Source organism: Lutra lutra, chromosome 5 (assembly GCF_902655055.1).
Source record: "Lutra lutra chromosome 5, mLutLut1.2, whole genome shotgun sequence".
Classification (NCBI taxonomy): Eukaryota; Metazoa; Chordata; class Mammalia; order Carnivora; family Mustelidae; genus Lutra; species Lutra lutra.
In genome coordinates this window covers 122,021,745-122,036,118 of record NC_062282.1, presented here as the reverse complement: position 1 = coordinate 122,036,118, position 14,374 = coordinate 122,021,745, and the positions used below count along the sequence as shown (strand labels likewise).

Sequence of the window (14,374 nt, the reverse complement as noted above, 5' to 3'; positions counted from 1 at the left end):
TCCAAGAACGAGTTGTTTATTTACATCTTTGCTAAATTCTCCAGGTCGCCTTTTAAAACCTCATCCCATAAACAAATTTCCTCTTAAATCCATTCTCTTGGGTGGGGAGATGGTGCCCACCTGTTTTTCAAGTTCTCCATTTACAGTGTTTGTTTTTCTTATTTCTGATGAATCACAGAACCAAGCGAGTCTCCCAGACAAAGTTCCAGAGAGAAGCATAGTGCATTTTCTCCCCATGAAGTAGCTGAAAAGGCAAACATTGCTCCTGATAGGAGGCAACACCAGGAAGCACTGTGAGGACAGAGCCCAGCTGTTGGTGGTTTAAACGGAATGAATGACAAATAAAGCTGTAAAATGAAAGCTGCAACTTGCAGAAATCACAGAGCTTTCTTCTCCATTTGATTTCAAATTTACCTTACTGGTCGGGACTGGCCACATCATTCTAGGGGCCCATACAAAGTGAAAATCCAGGGCCTTTTGTGAAAAATTACTAAGAATTTCAAGTCAGCGGAGCATGAAATCAAGCTGGGGTCCGGTGTGACTGCCCACACCACAAGCTCATGACGCCGGCATTGTCCCTGAGAGAGACTCACCAGAAGGGACCAGACTAGGGTAAGAAGAGTTAGGCCTTCACCCCAGGCACAAAATTTAAAGGAGTGTCAAAAAACTCAGTGATCAAGACAATATTATAATGCACTATTTTAAAAACTCAAAATGAATGTGTAAAATTCATAACAAACAAAAAATCAAAATTTTAAATAAAGACAGAATATTTTTTAAAGATTTTATTTACTTAAGCGAGAGAGAGAGAGTAGGGTGTAGGGGCAGAGGGAAAGAGAGAAGCAGGCTCCGCACTGAGCAGGGAGCCTGACATGGGGCTTGATCCCAGGACGCCGAGATCATGACCTGAGTCAAAGGCAGATGTTTAACGGACTGAGATACCCATGTGCTCCTAAGACAGAATTTTAAATAAAAGACCCTGAACTTTCATGATCACCTTAGATCTTGCTTCACTCTCCTCACTGTAGTCCCAACCCACCTATATGCCAGCTTCTTGTTTATCTGTCAGCCTACCCTAATTCCTCGGGGTTCTAGATCAGCCACATAACAAATAGCACAGGCCAAAGGACTTGCATGAGGAGCGGGACAGATAGCTCACCAACCAGATTTCCTTTAAAGTGATAAGGCTTTGACAGAAAAAACAGTGAAAAACTGTGAAAACCAGGCAACAAGGAATCCTGGTGAAACTAGGAAGTCCTTACTGAAGTCCACAGCTCCCTTCTTGCCAGTCTATTATAACGCAAGGATTTCTGATGGAATCCATGAGGGCATACAAGGATTTCCTGGGCTCATACAGCTTCGGGAAGATCTGAGGATAGTGAATTTGGTCTTATGAGGGGGGGAAATAAAAGAGGTGGGACACGAAGAATGTGGCAATATTTCCATATATGTTACATAGTGATGGTAAGATTAGTATCTCTACAGAGGAGGGACATAATGTACAAAGGCAGAAAGAAGGTGATTTTCCCTGTGGGATTTTAGAATGAGAACAACACTGAGAAAGAGGCAGTTATGTTACAACAAAAACTCCTTGGGGCTGGAATAGAAATTTAGACAAACCAGAAGGGGTATGGGGATGACTCTCCTGCAGTTAAAAACAGTTCAAGTCTCTGTGGGGAAGTTTTTGAGAGACGTACGTTGCCAAGGGACAAGAGAATGGTTTCTGGCTCTGTTCACAGCAGAATTGTGGGTCCTAAAGTCTTCGGAGCCTTGATGGGTGGAATGATGGGAGTTTGTCTGGAAGAGGGGCAATGGTTAGTATATAGATAAGAATGAGATCTTAGAAGACATTGGAGGAAGATTATGTTACTAAGGCATATGTTGCATATGTTACTATGTTTCTGGGTTATACAGAGTTTAATCATTATAAACTTGGGTTGGGGGGGAAGGTGGAGGACTGGAGGTGATATTTATTATTCTAAAAAATGGACATATATAATACAATGCAAAATTCAAATGGAGTCTTAAAACATTAAACAAAAAGAACTGTCTTATTTGGAAATAGTGGCCATTCTATAACACCACAGAGACTGTCCCTATCAGGACATAAAAAGTGTTCCTTTTCATATTTACGGCTACAAAGTCTTTAGTGAGAAGATTAAAGATACAGTAGGAAAGGCAGCACAGATTTACCCTCCTCAGTCACTGAGGTTACTTTAATGAGAAGCACAGGGTGAGAAGCAGATTATGTGAGATTTGGCCGTAGAACTAACCGCACTCGCAATTCCAGATTATCATTGTGAAGTGACAGAGTGCAAATCTGGATGGGGCAGGGAGAGGTGGAGGAGAGAGGGCCCGAGAGAGGCGGCTTCCCTCAGCTGTAGGCCCGGGACCCTTGGCAGATGGTGGCAGTTGGGGCGGGAGGAGTAATTCCCCTGTATCCATGTCGCATTTTAATTAATGGAAACACATGGTTTTGCTTTTACTGAGGTCTCTATGGGCTCTTCGAGTGCTTACTGTATAGTAAAATATAGACAAAGTCCCCAACTGAAAAGAAGACAAAAAACCCATTACAGTATACTGGCTATTTCAGACATAAGAATAGTGGATATTTGCTCTTCTGAATATCTTATCATTTAAAATTTACCTAATAATTTTAAGATGTCTGAAATCTTAGAATGCCTTTGGTCTCCTCATTTTCATAATTGAAGATTTTTGGTAAGCAGGCAGCGGTAAAGACATAAAAATCAGCTTTTTTTGAATGGTCAGTAGGACAACTGTCTAAATGTTAAGTTTCATAACTAGTGTCATAACCAAAAATTTCCTTAATTTCCTGAATTGTGTTGAGTGTATGTGGTTTGTGCTGTCAATACACAATATATGTCTCTTCACCAAAAAAGAAAAATGCAGATAGCTTTCAATTGAAGACTGCTACTTATAATCACATTAGGAAAATAAAGTCTTCAGAGTTTATACAGTTTAGGTTGCCCTTGATATCATGAAGGAAAAGGATGCTGACAGAATCTTAATGCTGTGCTCAACAGCGGCCATTGGGTGTGGAAACTAAGGATTGGTTTTAATGTCAATTCTACTTGATTATCCATATTTTCAGGCATTTTCTTGAATGAATTTATACACATAGGAGTATTTTACAGTTTCTTTAGTTTGTCCATTATATCTATATTCTTGACCAAAATTTTTAAAACTTTAAGTGGCTTTCTTTAATATATATTGTCACATGATTCAAAACTCAAAAGGTACAAAAGAATGTCAGTCAGTGGTCTCCCTTGTACTTCTGCCCCAGGCATTCCTGTTTCTACCCCAGAAACAACTATGTTATCCAGTTCTTTTGTATCTTGCCAGAACTCTCATAGGCATTTACAAGCAAATATTCATAGGTATTTTATACTCTTTTTAAATCAAATACTAGTACACAGTATATATGGTGTGCACCTTGCTTTTCTTTTAACACCACATCATAGAGATTCTTTATATTAGATCCTAGGGGGGATGCCTGGGTGGCTCAGTTGGTTAAGCATCTGCCTTCAGCTCAGGTCATGATCCCAGGGTCTTGGGATCCAGGCCTGCATCAGGATCAGTTCTTGCTTAGTGGGGAGCCACTTCTCCCACTGCCTGCCACACCCTCTGCTTGTACTCTTTCTCTGATGAATAAATAAATCAATCTTAAAAAAAAAAAAGGAACTGGGAGGGCCTTCTCATCCATTCTCTATGAATGAAAGTATTCAGTGGTATGACTTCATTGTAGGGGAGGAAAAATAATTTTTTCTCTACCCTTCTGAGTTCTTAGGTGAGACCCCTGTAATAAAAGATTAATAAGAGAAAAACAGAAGTTTGTTTTTTTTTTTTTTTTAAACACACATACTTAATGTGTACATCCTGAGGTGGCTTGGAATTTAGGATCAAATACCATCTTAATAGGGAAAGAGGAGGGGGATGTAGGCCTCTTAGGAGATAGTAAATGATTCTTAAGAAATGAATGGCCCCTTAGAAGAATAGCTGGGAGGTATGTTAGTCTGTGTCTTCTTTGTGTAAGAGTCAATCTTCTCCAGTTGATGAAATGGCTCAGGGGGGGATTTATCATAATTGGGTTCCTTCTGGAGGATGTGTCTTTAGGCAGATAAGGGGAGTTCAGAGAAAGCCTTTCTTTCCATTGCTGTTTTTCAAGTGCTTGCAGCTTAAAATGAATATAACAAAGTGGCGTGTTTTGGGGTGGCATGTCCTGGAACTCATATTTTGGGGGCAGCAAATTCTGCTACTCTTCAGTATCATTCTTTTAAAACTATTCCTTAAAAAGTGAGCATTTAGAGGAGGCTGGGTGGCTCAGTGGGTTGAGCTTTCTGCCTTTGGCTCATGTCATGATCTCAGGGTCCTGGGATCGAGCCCCACGTCGGTCTCTCTGCTGGGTGGGGAGCCTGCTTCCCCTCTCTCTCTGCCTGCCTCTCTGCATACTTGTGATCTCTCTCTCTCTGTCAAATAAATAAATAAAATCCTTTAAAAAAAAATGAGCATGTGAGGAGTGCCTGGATGACTCAGTCAGCTAAGCATCTGAGTCAGTTTTCAGATCAGTTCATGATCTCATGGTGGTGAGATGGAAACCTACCTTGGGCTTTGTGCTCACCCCAGAGTCAGCTTGAAGATTCTCTTCCTCTGCCCCTCCCCCCACTCACATACATTCTCTCTCTAATGAATAATCTTTAAAAATTTTCTTTAAGATTTTATTTATTGAGAGAGAGAGCATGAGCGGGGGGTTGGGGGGAGTAGACTCCCCACTGAGAAAGGGAGCCTGATGTGGGGCTTGATCCCAGGACCCTGGGATCAAGATCTGAACTAATGGCAGATGCTTAACCAACTGAGGAACCTAGGCACCCCTAAAAAAATGTTTTGATGATGTCCACCTCAAGCTGACACCATCTAATTAGATGCAGGAACCGAAATCAGCTGGGAAAATAGTAAATGTATTCTCTGCCCTACAATCAGAAAACTGCACCATTCCGTAAACTAACAACAGAGGTTCTCACCCCTTGGCCAATGGCAGTTTTTCCCAGCCGGACAAAACTGCCCACTCTTCCTGGAATGGCATGGAACCTACAGCAAAAGAAACAAAAGTCAGAATCTTGCCATTGCTGAGCCCTTTGATGCTTATTTATAGCAAATTAATGTCAGCTAAGACACAAGGTACATCAATCAGTACCTGTCAGTACATCACTCAAACATTCATAATTCCGGACTCAAGAAGAGCCAGGTTGAAAAGCAAGTCGATTATTACTACTTTTCCTTTTCTGTATCTTGCTCTCAGTGATACACTGTGCTGAGGAGGATTACAGTGGAGGATTCGCTATTTAAATAAATCCTTAAAAAATAAAAATAAGCACTTAAAATATTTTCACCTCAGGCAATTTTAAAAAACAGTACAATGAAAAATTTTACCTACACATTATTCTGAGATGTGCTGATATATTTAGATAACTTCTGGGGGTTGAATTGTTTGAGCATATGTATTGTTATTTATTTTTATTTTTATTTTTGGAGAGCTAATGGGAGAGGCAGAGGAAAAGAAGGAAGAGAGATAATTTTTTTTAAAGATTTTATTTATTTATTTGAGAGAGAGAGAGTATGAGAAGGGGGAGGGTCAGAGGGAGAAGCAGACTCCCCACCAAGCAGGGAGCCGATGCGGGACTCGATCCCAGGACTCCAGGATCATGACCTGAGCCGAAGGCAGTTGCTTAACCAACTGAGCCACCCAGGTGCCCCAAGAAAGAGAGAGAATCTTAAGCAGGCTCCAAACCCAGTCTAAGCTCGATGCAGGGCTCCCATCTCACAACCATGAGGTCAAGGACCTGAGCTAAATCAAGAGCCCGACGCTTAACCAACTGAGCCACCCAGGGACTCCAAGCATATGTACTTTTAATGTTGAAAGATATTTGTCAACTACGTAGTCATTTTATTGTGCAAATATGGATATAACAGAGGAAGGAAGGAGAATGCTCCAGAGGTCTGGGGACTCTGGTTGTTGAAAGGTCTCTAAGTATTCCAATGATATTGTATATTCTGTTTCCTGAGATAGCTGGGAATCAGAGTTATGCCCTACCCAGCTTTCACACTTTCTTTTTTTTTTTTAATTTAATTTTAATTTTTTTCAGTGATCCATAATTCATGCACCACACCCAGTGCTCCATGCAATAGGTGCCCTTCTTAATACCCACCATTGGCTCACCCAACCCCCCACCCTTCTCCCCTCCAAAACCCTCAGTTTGTTTCTCAGAGTCCACAGTCTCTCATGCTTTGTCTCCCCTCCGATTTCCCCCAACTCACTTCTCCTCTCCATCTCCCAATGTCTTCCGTGTTATTCTTTATGCTCCACAAGGAAGTGAAACCACACTTTCTTCACATTTCTGCTTTGAGAGTAATGACAGGTGTTTGGGGTTTTGTAGGAGCTGATGACCATTTTCCAACTATTGCACTGGAATGGAAGCTTAAAAGCCTTCGTTAAACAAAGTGTCCCGACAGGTGAGGTTTTCCAGTCAAGAATGGGTTTGTCATCTTCCTAGATTTCCCTTATTTGGATTTTTCTCTGTTTAAATCTGATACTTTATCTATTAAGGGCAGAGGATATATGAAAAAATATATATATAACAGTCCATTTGAGTCAAGGGACTGATCAAATATGCACACGAAGGAGAATGTTGCCTACACATAGGACTAATTTAGATACCTGTACTAAATGCCTAATAGAGGGATCACTAAGACAGACTTGGTTTTCTAAGTCAAATGCTCAATCCTCTATGCACCTGCCCTGCCTTAGAATTTGTGCCCTCTTTTATTCTCCAAGGCAGTTATGTGCTATGGTGAGTGCTGTGAATTGTGTGAGACTAATGATTCACAGACCTGTACCCTTGAAGCAAATAACACATTATATGTAAGTAAGTAAATAATAAATAGATTATACAGTAAAAATAATTAATACAGTAAAAAAAGAAAGAAAGAAATTTGAGAATGTACTACTTCTAAACACCTCACTAAAGAGTACTAAAGTTGATTATAGCAGGGAAGATTTTTCTCACCCCCCACCAAAAGTCCCCAGAGACAACAAAAATGATTATAAAGTTGGACAAGCTGGCATTCAGTCACCTCAATTTTTTGGTCTGGAAGTTTCTTCTTTATTTTTCAGAAACAAGGTCTCACTATTTCTTCATTACCTATGAGATGCACCCTCCCACCCTTTTTTAATGGCAAAGGGCAAATCCCCTCCTATATCTTTGACAGTTTTCACCTTCTATCCTGCAACATTCATCCTTCCTTTTTGCACCAGTGGAGTTTGAAAGATAGTGTTTATTTTTGAGAATTTGCTAACAGGAATTTGTATGAGGATTAAAGCCTCTACCAGTCAGCTAGATGTGGGTGGATATAAGTTTTCCATGCACTGCAGCCCCAGGAGTTTTTTAGTTGTTCTTTCGTTAGAAAGTCTGGCTTTCAAAATGTCAAAGATGGAAAAGAAATGAGTAGTTGACAATGGCTAGGGCTATTTTTGTTCTTTTCCTTTGATTTATAAAAGGTCTTTGAAATTCACTGGGCTGGTTATAAACACTTTTCCATGGTTGTTTTTAATTGTTAAGGTCATAAATAAATACCATATGCTCTTGAAAATAAAAGTAAGCAATGCATCCACTCTAGGAGATCTTCTTAAGTGTATCCATTAAACCTATACATGATGTTACAATGTATTGGCAGATTTCTCACATGAGAATTGACAAGTAGTGATTCATTTCAACTAATTTACAGAACAGACAATGTACATTATTATGATATCAATAATGATAATGCCTACATTCCACGGTACATTCTTAAAGTTCTTTCTGTAGTTTCTGTGAACCATTTGGACTGCCATCTATCTTCCTTACGCTAACAAAACAGCAGTAGGAAATTGACCCTCCGTGGTTTCTAAGCCTTGTCCTGACTCAAAGCCTCCTGCTCTCTGCAATGGGTGTGACTAAACCAAATTCTGCCCTAACCCTTCCATATAATTGTTCTGTCTCTCTACGTTGCTAACAGAGAAATGTTGGGTAAAAGAGTTCAAGGAATCAATGAAGTAGTAATATTCATGCATAAAGGAATGCATTTTCAAAGGAAGACATTTCTAGCAAGGTCAGAGTTCTGTTGTGGACATTATTGAGGTCATTCTTGGTGGTAGTGTTTTGAGTCAACCTGCAGTGACTGTTTTACCTGACCAGCTTAGCCCTTCATTTGCTTTAAGAAGTGTACCTTGAGATTTGGCCTCCATTTGTGAACATCAAAGAGGTTCGGTTGTTGGCAAAACTCCTATGGATGTGGATGTGGGGGGTGGCAGAGACAAAGGAAAATGAGGTGTTGGAAAAGCCATGAGCACAGGTGCCTTTATTGCTCTTCACTGACACTCTGGACTTTGTCTCTTGGCTCCCAGGAAGTCATCTCCTACTATTCCCAGTATTCCCTAGATGAAAAGATGCGCAGTCACATGGCCCTGGACTGGATCATGAAGGAGAAGGAGTCACCAGGAATCCTCTCTCAAGAGCTACGGATGGCCCTGAGGGAGTTGGAGGAAGCCAGGAAAGCGGGACAGAACTGCGGTTTACAAAGAAAAGAAAGAATCCTTAGTTTAGCCCTGACTCAGATCTACAGTGATCTTGACACCTCCTCACCCAGTGATGATCAGCTGAGCCTAACGCCCTTTGTGGTTACCACTAGCAAGCCAAGTCCCGCTGCCCCGAGCTTGGCAGAGGCCGGACTAACATTAGAAAGCTCAGTGAAGGAGGTCCATCCCAGGCTTTAGCAGCTACAGCTACTACCTGAAGGCTGTACTAATTTTTCCCATCCATTCCATTCACAGAATTTGAGAGTAGTAGGACCCTTACAGGACCCAACGTCCCAATCGATGCAATTTTCCCATCATGCTTTCAAGACTTCCGCCTCTTACTGAAGGATGGAGGAAAGCTTGTTGGAAAAATATTTTCCCGGTTTGGCTTCAGCCTAAAGCCCTGGTGACATGTGCCTTGCTAGATTCTATGTGTTGTTATAACAATGGGCCAGTGTAGCATCCCCCAAAAGAACATCAGCCATCATTGGGGAAAGGAGCATGATAGCAATTTTTTTAAAAACTTGGGATTAAATAAACAATATAGAAAAAAATACACCGGTTGGAGTTTCTTCCTAAGCTTTAGAAGCTAAGAGATACTTATACTCTACTAGGTGTAATCCCAATTACAGTGGGATTTCATCTGGACATCCCACAATCAAAAGATCTGAAAGTGGTAATAATATGAAAATACTTGATAAATTTAATTTGGCTTAAAATGCCAGTAATAATCATTTTTAAAATCTACACTCTTCCATATGGGGGTGTCACCTAAAGTAGTACCGTTACTTGTATTCCTCAAGAAGAATTAATATCTATGTTTATGAGTCCTGGAGCTAGTCATGTTTATTTTTAATTTGCAGATAGATTACTTGATTGTTTTTATTTTTGCCACCACAGTCATATGTCTATAATGGAGAAAATTACTGGCATTTTAAAGGTTAAAGCTTTTTAAAAAAATCATTAGCTTTTAACAGTGCTTGCGTTTGATTAGTTTCTCATGCATTAGAGAGGAGTCTTTAGCTGTCTTTTTGTTGTTCAAGAACGTGAGCCATGAGTTGCTCAATGGAGTGTCATTTTTAGGTTTTAATTAGACATCTCTCTTTGAAAATGGCTTGGGTCAATTAATTGATTAGAAAACCAAAAGCAAATACAGACCAATTTTTGAATAGTTTTCTGGTCACTCAAATTTAAGAATGGCAGTGGCAAATTTTAAACATTTGTAGGAATTTCCATATTTATAACATGAAAACTATTATCTTACATTTAGTCCCAAAGTTCAAAATAAAAACAGAGTTTTTTCATATTAGACAGGTTTCTTTTTCTTCATCCTTTAGGCAAATGCAAACTAACTCTCCTGAAGGGCTAAAACCACTATATTTACATTAAAATTTACAGAAACATGATAGTTCAACTTTGTATCTAAATACGTGCAGATGTGATTGTCCCTACTTAAGTCCCCATGAAAACTATGTATACTGATCATGGTATTTTGGAAGTAGCCTTGATAATAAAAAATTAATTTCATATATCCTATTTCTCATACCAGGGGAGAATTTAGCTTCATGTCTGCCCTACTCTGATGTGGGAAGGTAATACGATATAGATTAAATAAATTTAATTTTAAAATATTATTTTAACAAATGTCACATTCCTCCCCATCATGAGGCTAAATGTCACCTAGAATAAAACTGCATTCCCTTATAATTCCAAAAGGAATTAGGATTAATATTTGTAAGTTGAATAAATTTTAAAATTAAGGAAACCTTCTATTTAAAGGAATTTTTTCGTAAAGTAATTACTCTTTAACATTTCAAAAAGCCATAATTTCCCATGTCGGGTGTATGAAAAGCTAGGTATATCTTTGCTAGCATTTGCAGACTTTGACAATGACTGCCTCAAACTGACACCATCTAATTAGATACAGGAACTGAAATCAGCTGGGAAATAGTAAATTTATTCTCTGCCCTACAATCAGAAAAACTGCACCATTCCGTAAACTAACAACAGAGGTTCTCACCCCTTGGCCAATGGCAGTTTTTCCCAGCCGGACAAAACTGCCCACTTTTCCTGGAATGGGATGGAACCTACAGCAAAAGAAACAAAAGTCAGAATCTTTGCCATTGCTGAGCCCTTTGATGCTCATTATAGCAAATTAATATCAACTAAGACACAAGGTACATCATCAGTACCTGTCAGTACATCACTCAAACATTCATAATTCCGGACTCAAGAAGAGCCAGGTTGAAAAGCAAAGTCGATTATTACTACTTTTCCTTTTCTGTATCTTGTTCTCAGTGATACACTGTGCTGAGGAGGATTACAGTGGAGGATTCGCTATTTTAAATATATGGGGCTCTGGGTCCTAAACTTTTGTGGTGACAACCCCTTTGAGAATCCAGTGAAAGTCATGGACCTCTTCCTAGGAAAATAGAGTGCAGTATATACATTCAAATTTGCATAAACATTTCAGAGAGTTTGTGGACTTTCCAAAGTCCATGGATTACTCTAAGAACCTTCAGTTCAGAACTCTTAATTTTCAGCACAGACTTAACCATCTCTTATTAAACTTTTCAGCAGGGATCTGAGCTAGTTTAGACATAGCCCCGTGTAGCCTATTTCTAAGATAAGTGTCATTATCCTTACATACAGAATCATATTGTGTCTTGACAAGAGACAGTTTAATTTCACAAAATCCAAATACACCAAATTGTTATGAAAAAGCAGTTGAAAGCAAACTAGTCACTAAATGTTTGTGAACCTATCAGATATCACTGATTTAATGAAGTCATCGTTCCTCTAATGATCAGAATTTGGTTGTCCATTTGTTCAAAAGCTATAGTCCACTGATATGTTTTCTCTTAAATTCATTCACTTACTTCTACAAAAGAAGAAGAAGAAATCACAAATATTCTTGAAATGCTGTACCCACATCAACTTTGAATCTGATCATTTATGTCTCAGGGAAAAGAGGAAGAAGCATATAAGATTTAACACTTCCCTGATTCTTTAGAGGAAAATTTTGGAGCTAGCAGTATTGGTGTAGTTGACTTTATCTCTGAAATGCTTTAGGAGAATTTTGAGTTGTATCATGCCATGACTTTCGTTCTTGCCAAAGGACGGAAGAAGCCAGATGAAGAATATTTTCATTATCCTTGACTTTACAAGTAAACACTATTCAAGATATTATCACTTACATATTATTGATACTTTTTCATTTTGCCATTGTAGAAAGGCAAATATTAAGTTTTCTTCTATGGTGTCTATGGTGTTAAAGTGTGAATATTATTTTTAGCCAGGGCTCTTAGGAACATGAAAATCACTTTCTCTGCCACAGTGGTTCTTAACTTTGGCTGCACATCAGAAATAATTAAGGAGCTTTAAAAAATCCTAAATGTCTAGACTATACTCAGACCAATGAAATCAAACTTTCTGGAAGCGTGGCCCAGGCATCAGTGTTTTTTAAACACTCTCCAGGTTGTTTCAATATGCAAGAAGATTTGAGAATGACTTCTACCCAGGAAGGTCCTTGGCCTAGCTAGTGGGAGCTATTACTCCATTTGGCCTTGGCCCCGATTCAAATGTTGAGCTCCTTCGAGCGAGGTATGACCTGGTGTAAGCCAAGCACGCTTTCCTGGAGCCCAGAGCTAAAAGAGGGTAAGCACATGCACACACACACACACACACACACACTGCATCTTAGCGGTACAGGCCAGGTTCTGCCCCAGGATCTAGGCTTTCTTTCCCAAATATGATACATAAAATATCCATACCAGAATCATCTGGTTTACTCATTTAAAAATAAAAAGTTCCTGGGCCACACCCAGACCTGCTGACCAAATTACAGGAGAAGATCTGGATAATTCAACACTTTACCAGGTGTTTCTGATCAGACTTAAATTTGAGCTCTTGGCCTAAAGCTACCTAACACATTCTTTAGTGGGCAGCACAGCCCTGCCCCTTCGGACGTAACCAGCCTCTTGGGGGCAGAGTGCAGAAAGGAATAAAGGAGAGAAGGGAAAGTTGCCCCTCTACCTTTTCTGGAAGCTGGAGAAAAACAGAAGGGGCAAAGAGATATGGCTGCCTTTTTCTACTAAAAGAGCAGCTCCCAGTCTTTTATCACTTTGGCCTTAACAACATTTGGACTTAGTTTTAATCCCTTTACCAGAGACCATGGAAATCTCTTTTAGCTCACGTTAAAGTCACTTCTCTAAACCTGACTAAAGCCTGGTAACACTTTGTACCTTGGAACAAAGTAGGCTGTGGGAAAGGCTAGCAGAAGCTGCTTCTCAAGAAGCACGGATTCTTTAGTGGTTTGCAAGTGAAAACCCCAGATTGCTAACTATAGCAGTTCCCACTTTGTAGGGGCAATTATGCACCACAAATACATTGTAAGTCAGTTGTTCAACCCTGAGGGTGCATTTTTCTATAAAAGCAAGGTCATAAATGGGGGCAAGTTTCCCGAACTAGCCTTTTCCTACTAGGCTAGCAGTAGGGCAGCCCAAATATTGATCTATGGGATCTAATACATCCCTAGGTTGTGAGTAGGCAGGGGAAGGTAGAACAAGGGTAGTCTGGGTCTAGTGCATAGTATTGAAAACCTCCCGGGGTGTATTTCTCAGCCCCAAACTGGTTCTCCAGTTTCTTTATTTTCTCTTTGTTCCCCTAGATTACCTTGCCAACACCCCACCCACTGCTATTACTTGTTGCTTCTTCTGATCATGATTTCTTCCACTTGCTGACTTACTGAAGAAAAGGTAACCTTTTCCTGCCTTCTTACAAACTCTTTGAAAATTTCTAACAGTTGGTATCACCAGAGAAATAGGAATATTTGTGTGACCTACAAATGGCAGCTACTAAGCTTCTCTGAAGACTGTTTTCAGCAGGGCTGGTGAGGAAAGCCATAGACACACAAAGGAGGACTACACCGAACAGGGTAGCCATGGAACCTGTCCCATGCACCCACAGTCCTAAGGCTTCCTGCTTCTTGGGTGTTCTCATTAGGCTCCACATGACACTGCCCCATCCTGATCACAGCTGCCCCATAATTAGCCAGTGATTCTGGGTAACCTGGCTCGAAACTCCAAACTGGACTGATCAGTCTCTCCCCCAGGAATGTGAACTAAGAAACATGAAAGGATTTTGCCAGGTTGAGTTGGGAGGGGAAGTTGGAAGAGCCACCTTCACGAGAGCTGTGGTCTGTGCAAGCACAAGTGATGAGGAAGAAGAAACCATCAGTCAGTAGAGGAAGCTGCTGAGTAGAAGAGAGGAGATGCTGAATGGTGCAGAGAACAGATGCAGAAAAAGGGCAGAGAAGCAAGGAGAAGCTGAAAGTATGAAGTCCACGCAGGGATGACAAGAGCTGCTGGCCCAAGCGCCCTGCACAAAATTCTTACTTTTATCTGAGTGGATCACATACCTTGCAACCAAAGAAATTGGACCTTTCTCATTTCAGAGCAAAATCACACTATATTATTCTGGTTTGTTTGGTTTTTTTTTAATCCTCCGAGTGACAAAAAAGAAAAAAACAAAAACCACCAAACTGATGTGAGGAAGAGCCTCTTCAAGTGAAAAAAAATGCTGCTGAAAAAAGTAGATCTAAAACTGGTGACAGAGTTGACTTTTTCCCCACTCACTGCCTCTCTCACTCCAATGTCAGGTCTCACAGAGTTCAGGAGTTCTTCCACTCTGAAATAAATTCATGTATTATGTGCTAATCATCCTCCTGCTCCCCTACATAGAAAT

At 40.1% G+C, this 14,374-nt stretch overlaps 2 protein-coding genes across 5 annotated transcripts in view; both read left to right on the top strand.

The window, feature by feature from the left end:
• LOC125100249 (protein limb expression 1 homolog) overlaps window positions 1-9,175 on the top strand; it is a 58,765-nt gene extending 49,590 nt beyond the window's left edge. For all 4 annotated transcript variants that reach the window (XM_047730286.1, XM_047730284.1, XM_047730287.1 and 1 more), the window contains 2 exons: window positions 6,453-6,528; window positions 8,459-9,175. In XM_047730286.1, coding sequence (XP_047586242.1) covers window positions 6,453-6,528; window positions 8,459-8,496 — 114 coding nt within the window. In that variant the 3' untranslated portion in view covers window positions 8,497-9,175. The remainder of the gene's footprint in view (window positions 1-6,452; window positions 6,529-8,458) is intronic.
• LOC125100250 (protein limb expression 1 homolog) lies at window positions 8,501-9,175 on the top strand. The gene has a single exon (XM_047730288.1). It carries the CDS (start codon window positions 8,501-8,503, stop codon window positions 8,825-8,827), a length of 327 nt encoding a protein of 108 aa, XP_047586244.1. The 3' UTR covers window positions 8,828-9,175.
• Window positions 9,176-14,374: the final 5,199 nt, after the last annotated feature.